This window comes from Kryptolebias marmoratus, linkage group LG10, assembly GCF_001649575.2.
Source record: "Kryptolebias marmoratus isolate JLee-2015 linkage group LG10, ASM164957v2, whole genome shotgun sequence".
Taxonomy (NCBI): domain Eukaryota; kingdom Metazoa; phylum Chordata; class Actinopteri; order Cyprinodontiformes; family Rivulidae; genus Kryptolebias; species Kryptolebias marmoratus.
The window spans coordinates 12,787,473-12,800,307 of NC_051439.1; the positions used below are offsets into that span (position 1 = coordinate 12,787,473).

General features: G+C 42.4%; 1 protein-coding gene across 1 annotated transcript in view; it reads right to left on the reverse strand.

Annotated features, from left to right (window-relative positions):
* mnat1 (MNAT1 component of CDK activating kinase) overlaps positions 1-12,835 on the reverse strand; it is a 31,810-nt gene that overhangs the window by 3,896 nt on the left and 15,079 nt on the right. The window contains exon 7 of the mRNA XM_025006174.2: positions 8,650-8,771. Within this exon, the coding sequence (XP_024861942.1) occupies positions 8,650-8,771 (122 nt within the window). The remainder of the gene's footprint in view (positions 1-8,649; positions 8,772-12,835) is intronic.

Below are 12,835 nucleotides of genomic sequence, written 5' to 3' on the forward strand. Positions count from 1 at the left end.
CCCCCCCCCCCCCCTCCCTCACCCACTAAACTCCACTCCGGTCCACCTCGAACACCCCCTGCATTCCTCAGGCAGCTCCGGTTTCACTCGCAGCACTGCCACTCCATCTGCCCCTCCTTCATACACTCTGCCCTGGGAGAAAATGTACCCCTGTGAGAGACACAGCACACTGAGTTCACTGTTTGGATGGGCTATGTGTGCTTACGCACCCCCACGTGTGTATCTACACAATTCACTTGTGTGCATACATGTTTATCTAGGGGCAGAGCCGTTCATAACGATACCAGAGGAGAGCCGACGGAGCAGAATTTTGCCAGCAGAGAAGCTGCGATCCAGAAACAAAACCCCCCGCAGACAAGCCAAACACGAAAAACTCTCACAGGTATACTATATCTGTCAACAGCAGTCTTTCACCACTACAGGTCAAAGGTCACACTCTTTTCCATTGAATGCTGTTTCCTTTGGGACATGCAAGTGTGTGAGATAGATCCTCAGCCATCAGTCTGCTCACTGTCCAGCAGATTATCTCAAGTTGTACTCTGTGAGTGTGCTTGAGAGGGGGCTCAGTGTGGTTACATCATCTCCTCACAAGCCTACAAACCGCTTGTCCATTATCATGTTTCTTATCATCACTACTGACAGGCCGAGTCTGCCTCTCTGCATCCCAAAAGAGAGCAGAGGAGGGAGGTGAGCACTGCTAACACTTTCTTACTTAAGGAGAGAACATGTTTAGAGTGTTAACAGAAGTGTGGGGTGATACTTGACATTAACACTCACAGAAAAACATTCTCACGTGGAGTGCCTGAGAATCTACAAGCTGGCCTCTAATAGGCAGTGCGTTGGTGTCAGTGATAATTAAGAGGTGTGCTTGTATTGTGTATAAAAGCCAGGACTGTAGATGTGACTGTGATAAAGGTGTTTTGTTCCTTCCTGGTCCAAGGATCACCTGTCATCACTCGGTCAAAGCTTTTGTGTCTTTGCCATGCACCTCACTCGTCTAGCCTGATGGGGGCAGTAGAGGCTGGCTGACTGACAAAGCCATGGCTGATGTCTAATCACAGCTACCTCAAGGCGTCACACAACCCTCTAACCACCTGACAAGCAGAGCATCCTTCTTTCATCTGCTGTGCTGCCACCTGATAACTCTGCCTCCTGGAAATATTAGGAGGAGGAGAAGGGAGGCAAACATTGAAAAAAGTTGAAAAAAAAGGGAAGATAATTACATGACATCAGTGTCTTCGTTCACCAAATGGGGCCGTAAACAATAGAAGAACATATGCTGTCCGGTGAATGGCTACTAGCACGAGGCACACCCATACACACACACACACACAGAGGTGCATAAAGCGCAAAGGAGCCTTGACAGTGAGATGCAACATTCAGGGAACAGATCGCTGATACACGGAGGAAGAAAAGACTTTTCCCAGGGGGGATTCGCCTCTGCAGATATCAGTTACTAAAGCATCTGAAGCACTGGGGAAAGGCAAAGATAATTTCAATTAGGGAGAAAAATGGAAAAGCGTAAAGAAAGGAGGAGTGGAGCACAACAAAAGGTAGTGAAAGGTAAAACACAATGAGGGCCAAAAATCCTGAGAAGTAGCGTCCTACCCTGAGGTGAGCTGAGGCAGGTCCCCATGGCTTCTGCCCTCATGACAGGAGTTTGTTTTGTTTCTTAAGCTATTAAGAGAGGAAAATGAGCCGTCTAATCCCTCTGTATTTATCTGGGCTCTTTGGCCCCCGGGAGGAGGAGGAAGGGGGATAAAACAGGAGAGATGGACAAAGTTCCAGTCTGTTTGTGTTTGTGGGAATGACCGACACAAACTGAGAACAGAGTGCACTTAGTTATGTTACAATCAAAGCAAGCAAGCCTAAATACAAAATTCTACACAGATCGACGTGTTAAAATAGTCGGCACAAATCACTTCATCCTCCACTGTATGTTAACCCTGCTGCCTCTACAACGTGATGGTAAGAAATCTGAACACAAGACAGACTGTTATCTCTGGCGCTGCCCCACCACCTTCTGTTTTCTTTGTTGCCATTCACCTGGTTTGGTCTGGACTGGGCACATCTCTAAGGCAAACTGATACACAGCCCATGGAGGAAAAACAAAAACAACAAAAGCAGAACTTTCTCAGACGGCCAGAGTACAGATGAAACGTGTGCGCCCCCCATTCTGTCAATCTGTAATTCTCCCTCTGCTTCCTGCTCGCTCTTTGGGTCAGAAATGACTCACCCAGAAGTAAAAAGCTTCTAGTCAACTACAGAGCGAGCTTATTTTGACTCATACTTCAAGAGAAGATCAATATTTGCACAGATCTATGGGAGGGAAAACAATAGTGATGTGGCCTCCACCAGCCCTGTCTGTTAATGGTCTGTTTACTGAGACAGACGGGATAATGGCCTGGGTGTTGGCTGGTGGAGAATCAGATGGTGGCCACGCTCTGCTCCGTTTCTGGAATAGTTTCTGTGGAAACAAAGAGGAAAAAAAGCCTCCATACTGCAAGAAACCGAGCATCTACATAAGGTAGTGACTTGTGCTGCGTATGAGGACGGGGCATCCTGTTGACACAGACAGGTTTGCAAGTCAAATCGCTGGCCTCAAGCCTCCACATTTTTATAGAGCCTGCACTCTCTTTTGGCTATGCAAATTTTAAATCTGTGTGCCCTGTGACTCCAGTCAAGCCTTTAGATGTCAGCAATGGAGGCACTTAAATGGTTGGTGAAGCACTGCCGTGATGTCTATAGTTACTGGCTGTACAGTAATACAAGACAGAGGCACGTGTAACACGTGTGTAGCATGGAAGAATGAAAGATACTGGATATCTGAGAAAACCAAGTTCAGCTGTAGGTCTTGGTCCTGGTGCCAATCCCAGAGTATCTGAGGAAACATTCTATTGTACGCAAGAAACAACTTTGTATAAATTGTGCTTTTTTATCAACATTACTAAATATTTTAATAGGTGAAAACAGAGATAAAATATGTGTTCTGACACATTATCCAATGCCGTGAAATCAGATCAAAGAGCACTGCTCTTGAAAAGGTTCACCTGAGGTCATGCTAACCGGCGCCTCAATCTCCAGCTCATAACTTAAGCATCAAAGCCGTGTTTGTGTGCGAGACTGCACAACTATTTGCGGCCCACAATACGAGACTCGTCTCTCTGAGGTGCCATCACTCTGCTCCTGTCAGCCCCAGCACTCTGACATCCTGCTGCTTTGCCTAAGGTCCTTCATGGTCAGTGACCTCTGACCCCAACTGCCCCTCCAGACCAATCCTGCCCATCAGATGGATGTGTGCCTTGCAGGGATCAGAGAACCTCAAGTACATGGAAAAGCTATTCATGGACGTTTCTGGAGATTCTGTTGGCTGCACGCTGCATATTGCCAGAAAAAGATGAATATCATGACTGACTTGCATATTCATCACAGAGAGAGCCGAGGGAGGAAAGAATGACTTGTATGCTATTTAAATCTTGTAAACTCTAATTTAGCGATGGCAGGAATGGATTCAACAGTGCTCTCTAAACCATGTTTTGTGGTCCTGCTGTGTCCCAGAGCCAAATCCAGGGTCACTGGTTGTGCTTTTGGCCAACGACGCCGAAACCTGAAGAAAAAAAAAACTTGGAGAGACGCCAACCAGGCAGGAAGAGGCTAGCAAAGCTAGCTGCCAGGAACTTGAGGGCTGTGATGGCATCACTGACTAATCCTGGATTCCTCCTTTCGACCAAAGCACTTAACATGCAGCATAAATCAACACACAAACAAACAAACAGATGCAGTTCAAATAAACACGCAGGCTCTAAGGGATGCGTGGAAAGCTAAAGAACACAGAGAGGAGGAGAGAATCACTCAGAGACCCATTAACCTCTGGCTTCCAACCAGAATAGTGAGCAGGCGTATTTAAGTACATGTTAAACATAGCTAGTCTATATGTGTGTGCACGAGTGATTTATGTATTACTTTTGTGTCGATGAGCCTATTTACTTACTTTAAAGAGTTAGGGGCAATTTTGTGGGGAGAAAAATGACTGCTTATCATTTGTGTCCGTGAATGTTTGTCACAGCAAACTACACATGACTATTTAACTCCTCAGATAGTGACTTAGTGAGAGAAAGTCCTCTCAGGACTACTTCCTTGTAAATAGAAGCGCATCCCCGAGAGAGAAGCTCCAGACTAAACACTCTTTCATTCAGCTGCTCCCCTTCACCCCACCGACAAGAGACGGATCCCTGACAAGCACTCCCAACAGAAAAAAAAAAGAAAAAAAAGAAAAAAAGAAAACCTCACTTTTTCCACCAATTATAGAAAGCAATGCAGAGTGGGGGAGGAGGAGGCAAAACTTCAAAATATTATACACACTGGCATTTGGCGAAGTGCACTGAGCAGGCTCTGTCAGAGAGAGATGGGCTAATTTCAGGGCAACGTGTGCCAACACAAACAACTGTTCTGGCCAGCTTTTATTGTCAGCACTTGAGGTTTGAGTCAAATTTTTCAACGCTCCACAACCAATTTCTCTTTCCCCTATCCCCCCCCCTTATGATTTGTCCTTGTCCAAGATCCCAGTCAGTCTTTCATCGCCTACACAGTCAGAGCTTCAAAAGTATTCTGGTAAAAGAAACAGACTCAGATCCAGATGTTAATCTAAACACAAACAAAAATGAGGCCTTTTTTAAATTCTGCTTGTCCACATTAGCAGATTTATTTTATTTATGAAGAGGGCATGACTTTGAAGCGTTAAGTATTTTGATGTATGCACTTTTGCTCAGGTTATGAGCTTCAGCTGGTGTGGGGTCAGCGTGAGGCGCCAGCAGTTCAACAGCTACCGCTACGGCATCTAGGTGCCATGTGCCGAGATTCATATAAGTTATGTGAATGTAAACATCATGTGTTTCTGCTTGTGTCTCCGACGCACTATTTACTTCTGCTTTGATTTTGTTTATTAAAGGCTTTTACTGTTCAACATAAAAGCAAGGAACCATGGAAGGGCATTTGGAGTACAGGCTGCAGTGTTACATTTGCAGCATGCTCATAATTCTTACGGCTCACGCACAGTTCTGGGTGTGCTCCAGTCCATGAGATAGGCAGCACTGTACCGCCACTATTGAAACCTCCCACAGTTGGGGTCATATCCTTCGCCGCAAATCATACACACCTATGCACATCAGGAGAGCCTTTGGATGTGTAAGTGTGAGAAGGGAGTAGATGCTGGAAGCTGAATGGGCACTTTTGGAGGCCCCCGATGCCTGAACGTGCAGCCTTTACGCTCCTCCAGTATTGAGGCAGCTGTCTTTAATATAAGAGCTCTGCTCAGCCCATATTTATTCAGGTACAGACAGTGAAAGAGGTGTGGCCTTTCTTTTTCCTGGCAGCCGTGGAGAACTCCTGCGGTTTTTTGGGGGGCAAAGGGACAAGAAACACAAAAAAGACACAGGCACTAAGACAGAGGAAGAAGGTAGCAGAAGAAAAGAGCAAAAAGACAAGAAAAAAAACCCAAGGCTCCAGTCAGTCCTGTGTTGACTGGACGTCCTGTGCAGTGGACAAGCCCCAGAGGCCCAGGGGCCACCAGGGTGGGGGCGTGTGAGCTCAACGCTCCACTCTCACATGATGGCTGTGTCCAAGACAAATCACCAGTGGTGCTGCTGTCACAGTAGGCCTTGACCAAGACAAACAGCCATGTTTTAAAATAAGTACTTGCCCCCTCACAGCCCCTTGCACCTCATCCACACTGAGGCGCATCCATACCTCCACACAAGTTCAACCATATTTCCTTCACAGGTCACAGAAATGGAGCTAGAGTCAAACACACTGTTTAATATCTGGACAATGTCTGCATACTCACTCTTCAGCACACACACTTGAGAACATCACATACGTTTCATGGCAGCCAAAGTGCTGACACTGCAATAAGAAATGTGAAAATGGCTGTATTTGACACAAAATATACAGACGGAAGTGGCTAAGTGCAAGTCTGCATGCTACCTTGATTGTCTATCACAAAGCCTCAAAGATAGCAGATTCAAAATCTGCTAAGAGTGCAAAAGTGTCAGCAATATTCCTTGCTTTTATTTAACAGCACATTGCATCTTGGGACTTGTGGTTTGTCTGAACTAGCCTGTCTGTGTCGCTGCCTGCAGCCTGCACCAAAGGGATTGGTGTTCCTCACTGAACAGAGCCTCATTTATCTCTGTGGCAGAGTCCTTCCTCTCCAGCAGTGGTCCTTCTGGACCCCTGAACTGCTGACACGGGCCCCCCCACCACCCTCTTCTTTTCTTCCCTCCTTTAAGCTTCAGCATGCGGCAAAATTGTGAGATGTGTTTCATCTGCATATTGATTAGCTGGGCCGAAAGAAAGCAGAACCTCAGCACTTCGCTGAATACATAATGTAAGTAAGTGTCAGTAATTCAGCTTAAACTCTCCTGAAATGTTTTACCTGAAGCAGGTGCTATCCAAGACAGTTTTGTAAATTTGACTGCACAACAAGTCAATAAAATGCTTATCAGAATAATAAAGAATTAAAGAAAAGCCTGATCCTAAATATCTTTCTGTCCGGATGAAGCAGAGCTCCAAATAAGAAAAACTTTGCCTCGTTTTGCTTCCGTCACCTAATAAAGGCCGGCCGTGCTCAGTGTGTGGGCAGGCTGTAGTGCCAGGCAGCTGAACTGCAGACGGCTGGGCGCTGGGTTGTCTGATAGATGGCTTACACTCAGTGAGGACTGAACCAATGGCGTCCTGGATTGATTGGCCCAAAGGGGCCGTCGGGGAAAGCACTTCCTGTGTGTGTTAATGGACGCTCCTGCAGATGCATCGTGGCGGCTTGTGGCAGGGTGATGGTTGTTACTCCCTCTCTCCCTACCAGACCTCCTCCCCCATATTTTTCTTTTCTCTGTTAATCAGAGGAGAGTAAAGTGAAATGAGCCAGGCCTAACAAGCAGCGCACGATCTGAGCAGCTCTCTAACAACACATCCTGAAAAAAAAAAAAACATTGCCAAGCCTCATAACTAGAAGGTTCATAAAAAATCTTGTACTTCATTATGTTTAATCTGGTACCAGTCATTACTTGAAGTTCACTGCTCCTATAAATCACTGAAGGTCAGATAACTTTTCAAGTAATATTCTCTTTCAAACCTTTAATGGGACTATTTCATCTTTTGTCTCCTTCTTTAAAAACGACAGAATGTTTTCCAGGAACATCCAAATGACTCATTAGGAAAAAATGAACACGTTACTGATCGTTCTTCACAAGCAGTGTTTCCAAAAAGGTTCGAATCCTGGGAAACAAGTTGGTAAAAACAAAACGCCACGATTTTCAAATAAACTCAATCTTGTACTTATTTTAAAACAGAACAAAAGCAACATGTCAGAGAAATATATTTGATTTTGACTAAATAAAAAAAGCAATTTTTAAATTTCGTTTTATTTGACAGAAACAAGCCTCGTACCCTTTTTTTGACAAAACTGTACACTTTAAGGGGCCGAAGAAATCAACAGATTTAGTTTAGAAAATGAAATGTTTTTCCAGTTTGACTTTGCATGGTACTGATTTCCATTTACAAATACAGAAACAAGCTTTTTACACTGAACTAAAGTTGGGGAACTATTTTCCAGAGTGGTGACCCTCTCTTCATATTTAATCTGTAGATGTTACGCTCATTTGTGCTTCTGATTTGTTGTGAATATATCTAAACAGTTGTAAGATATTTTACCACGTTTACTCAAACTGTATGCAATGAATTTCAAAATGGCAAACAAGGCATATACTTTGAAGTATGTATATATGTTTAGCATTTGATAAGAGGTTATTGAACAAGATTAGAGGATTTAACAATCGCTGCATTACCTTTTTCATCTAGACAAGCTTCCATCATTTCTTTTCTCACTTTTATCAAAAATAAAAGTTCAAAGTGAGTGTTGGACTTAAAGCAGGTTTTTGTCACTCACTGTGGACGTGTAACTTCAAATATATTGTATTTTGCACGTCTTTTCAGACTGCCTTTCTTGGGGTAGAATAAGACTAGAAACAGTCAAAACTGAGTGCAAATAAATAACAGAAAGCACTGGACGAGTGTGTGAGCAGGAGAGTGAAAAACACACGCTTTCGAGAACCTACATATGACATTTAAAAAGATGCTATATAACTGTGGACCACTCACCACACACTGAATCAATACACAATTATGTGTAAGAGCAGCATTTGTTGGATCACTGTTTGGAACGACTGTTCACATCGTTTTAGATACACGTATTTTTAGTGCCTAGAAGAAGATGTAGAAACAAACGATATTTACTTTCCTGTGAGAGACACACAGCATTTCTGCAGAGAAGCAGAACCTCACATCAGTGCATTATGATCAGAATCCCAGCAAGCTGCAAATGTAGAAGCAGCTAATTTGACAAAGTAGATTTGTTTTCTTAATATCTGACCAGAGTCTCCTTATTAACAAGAAGCCTTGATTAAACTAATGTCTGAGGCAAGAATGTGACTCAGTGTCATGGAAAATTAAAACTTTGTCACTTTTCATGTGACGTAAAAAGGACATCTTTAAAATATTAAAGTGCACGTATAAAACATGTCAAATTAAATCAACATGACCCACTTCCTGGATGAAGTACTGATGTAAAAAAAGACTGAATAAATAAATTTTTACCCAAATCTGCCCAGGTGCTCCAGTTCAGGCACAGGAGGCCCGTAGGTTTCAATCTGAAGGGGTTTGTAGTGGTACAGCACTTCCTCTATCCTGGGCAAAGGCTGAAGAGACACATTCTGCCGCTGAAAAAGAAACACAAGCAGTACGACAACCATGATCACTTCTGTGCAGTAATAAACAGACAATTAAAGACCTAGAACTCATTGAAGGTATGTACAATGCCCACTGCCTTTAATGCTAATGTTTTAGACTAAGATAACCTTCAGTTTTGTTCAGACCTTGAAAATAACATTACAAATCTCATTCTATGTTGCAAATCTTGTATAATCTGTTAGCGCTTGAAGTAGATGTTTTTAATGACTCAGCTACTAACACACCAAATTCTAGCTCAATATTTGTAAAACTAGCTGAGTTACTGCCATTTTTGTGTAGCCTAAGGTCGATTAGCTGTGGCAACTATCTTGAATTGGGTTGACTCTAAATGTTAATCAGTTGTAGATTTCAATCCATTCGTTACTTTATGAATGTTTAATTAAATTTTCTCAGTGATTTGTGAAACATTTTACGAATGGTGCAGACAAACACACACAAAATATATTTAAAAAATGAGAATAAGTGCTCTGTCTTTTCTCTTTCTACTGCTAAAATCATTTGGTGGAGAAGCAAATGGGAAAATTACTGTTTTTATTGGTCAGCTCTTTGTATGCAACTAAACACGTAATCCCAATGAAAATTTTAACGAGGAGGAAAGAAGTCAGAACCATTAGACAAATATGTTTGGTTTACAAATGTCACAGCTGTTTTGTTTTTTTTGTTGGCCTTTTTTTTTGGTCTTAAGACCAGCAATGTCTTGTACTGAGAACTGTAGTTTGCTCTTCTAAAGAAAAGAAAAGGGAACAGTTACTCAAATTTAAGATTTCAACTCGACCTGACCGTGGTAATCAAGTGAAAAATAAGAGACTCCGCAACGATACTGTGAAACAATTCGATCTGTGGCTAAGCCATCAAAGAGGGAATTTCCACACGGCGTTTTCCCCCCAACATTAAAGAAACGGGACTCAAAAGACAAGCCAGAGTCATGAAACAAACCTGGAATTAAAAAAGCTGATGTTTAAACAAGCATTAGCTATTTCAGAGAGCAGCAAAGGAACTCAAGAGACAAAGGGAAGATAAAAAGATAAGAAAGAAGGCAAAGGAAAAAAGAAGTGGGGGAGAATAAACAACAGAACACAGAGGGGAGTTGATGAAAACCAAACTAAACAAGTAACATGTGCCCTGCGGCCACAGACTGCCCTGCCTGCCGTCACACATGCTGCGGCTTATGTGAACACACACACACAAAAACACGGGGCAATAAAGCGACCAAAGAAGGTACTACAAAGCATGAAAGGGACACACAATGGCTCAGCAATACGTGCAGTTTTCCTGCTCGATACAAACAAAACAAAAAGTGTTGAGACAAAGTAACCAGAAAAACTTCCTAATATATTCTTTAATGTATTTTAAGCGAAATGTCCTCACTAATTCACACTTTGATGTCATATACTATTAAGTAGATTTAGGTAATGTGACCAATATATAGTGCTACGCTGTGTTCATAAATTTTCCATACTGGACAACGATTGCCCAAATATTTGCTGGAATAATATTTATGTTTGAGTTGATTATGTTTGGAGAGGTTCAACAGTAATAAACGATTTTGCCCACAAAACCCAATCCCAGAATGAGTTTCAGCTATCTTAACAGAACAAGTCCAAACCTGTTACTTTGTTCAGTAGCTTTTTTTTTTTGTTGTTGCGCAGGTGGGGAAAGCAGCGGAGACAGTGACAGTGGCAGCACATTAACAGAAATAGAGTGGGTTTTTCCATGGAAGAAATAATGAAAGTCGAATTTCTACTTTGAACACGTCTGCTTCCTGTATACCTCAGGCGTCTGATGCCGTCTTCGGTAGAACTACAGGTTCTGACCTTTGATAGTATGATAGTAGTTTTTCTTTATACAAATAATTAAAATCCTTTAAATTAAATCAAAGGTATGTTTATTTTAGCTAAAAGAAATAGCATATTTTAACAGGTTTGGCCACAGACTCCCTAAATGATTAGAAGAAAAGTAATTTCCTTCACAATTTATAGTCTATAAAGTGGGGGTTTGAGAAGTTTCTTTCATAAAACATAAGAAATACACTTCTCTGTAGTTTTTACTCAACCTTTAACCCAAAGGTGTCCTTGTGAACAGTCGTCCCATCAATTCATGCAACACACAGCAGCCCCACCTCGTCCTAATGAAACCCAGACCATAAACCCCCATTACAGTCACTATCTCTCTCTTTCACACTCCTTCGGTCTCTCCATCCATCTTCTTCAGACTTTCAGCGCCGTTTCTCTCCCCTACTGCGCCGGTCAAAGAGACACACTGGGACCAAGGGCTTGAGGAAGAAGAAGAAAGTCCACAAGTGAAGGAGCTACAGAGAAAGTGAGCAGCAAATTGGGAGTTGCAGACGGCTGCACTTCGGTAAATCAGATTTTTAAGTGACAGACAGAACAGTTCGAACCCCTCCTCCCACCAGCGCGGAGAAATTCGTTGCATTCTTTTGCAAGGGCACCTTAAAAATTGGCATCAGGCCACAGCAGCATGTACAAACACAGTTTAAAACGTGGGCACACGAAAACGTCATGAATAGAGTCACAAAAAAATGTGCCAAACTATTATGTGTTGTACTTCTAAATATATTTGATGGAAGAAAAAGCAGCTGAGTGTCTATAAACACAGAACTGTGCCCTCACAGGGCTGCCTTCCACTACACCTGATAATACGCCTGAAAACCCTCAAACGTGAACTAATGCCCTCCCTGTGTGAATTACGACAACTAAGCGTTGTTTTCAAAATGCTCCAGAGAAAGAAAGCAACACAGAGGGGAGATAGATAGGACATCCAGCCAGGCCCAGCAGAGCGGGAATGGCTACGGGACCTAGGGTCTTTGGAACAACATGACTGAAAGAGCCAATCCAAACATCTGCTTTAATCATCACAGAGGCCCATCCAACTACCTATACAACATTGTGTGAATTGTAAGTTTGTGTATGTACTAGTACTTAAACTCTTATGATACTCTTGTGGCACTAAAGTGAAACTCTTGGGGCCATTAATCTTAATAAAACCGTAGGGGGGACGATTTGAGGAAATCACTATTGCGCCATTGGGAAGAAACGAGTTGGAGGGATAATCCCAATGGCAAGTCATAGTTTTCTTGAAATACAAGCATCGATTTAAAAAATAGGACTGCTTTTAAAAGGTCAAATAAAGTGGTCACATGTACCAACTCACAGGTTTTTGGAAGTAAAGGCAGTATATCAGTATTAGTAACAGTTCTACATCTCCCAGCCTGTATTTGGCTTGTAATAGACCATAACATTACTCTTTCTTAATTCTGTTGTTTGTCTTACTAGTGCAAGTGAATGCATCAGTGGCAGCACATCTGACTGAGTGAGGCAGCAGGCAGTCATGAAACTTTTATAGGACAAAGGTCTCATAAAAGTAACATTACTTTCAGGCTACAAAAGATTTATCCCGAGGGCATCGCACAGACGCTAGGTATCTATGGCACAGACCCAAACGTCACTGATTTGGCCAAGATTTGTTTTTTTTTGTTGTTTTTTTTACCAATTGTCTTGGCAAGCATGAAGCCATCAATGCGAGATACACGAGGTGGTCAACACGAGAGCACTTTGGTCAAACCTCAGTCTTCGAAATGCCAATTTCATTGAGAGAATTGTGAGTCACCACTTAAAATGGACCATAAAAACATGCAACACACAAAGATACGCACACACAGCATAAGCATCAGCACTCTCCAGCACCCCCATCTCTCCTCTGACTTTGCTGCTCAGCAGGACACATCAAGGTTGCAAAGACTAACCTCTCCATCAGCACCTCCCCACCATATCTGCACACGAACAAACAAAACCACATAAATTCACTTGCTTCCCAGGGAATTTAGAGGCCAAAGCTTAAGACCCAGTGAGGCCCTCTTCACTAATATACAGGTGCTGGTCATAAAATTAGAATATCATGAAAAAGTAGATTGATTTCAGTAATTCCATTTAAAAAGTGAAACTTGTATATTATATTCATACATTACATACAAACTGATATATTTCAAATGTTTATTTCGTTTAATTTTGATGAT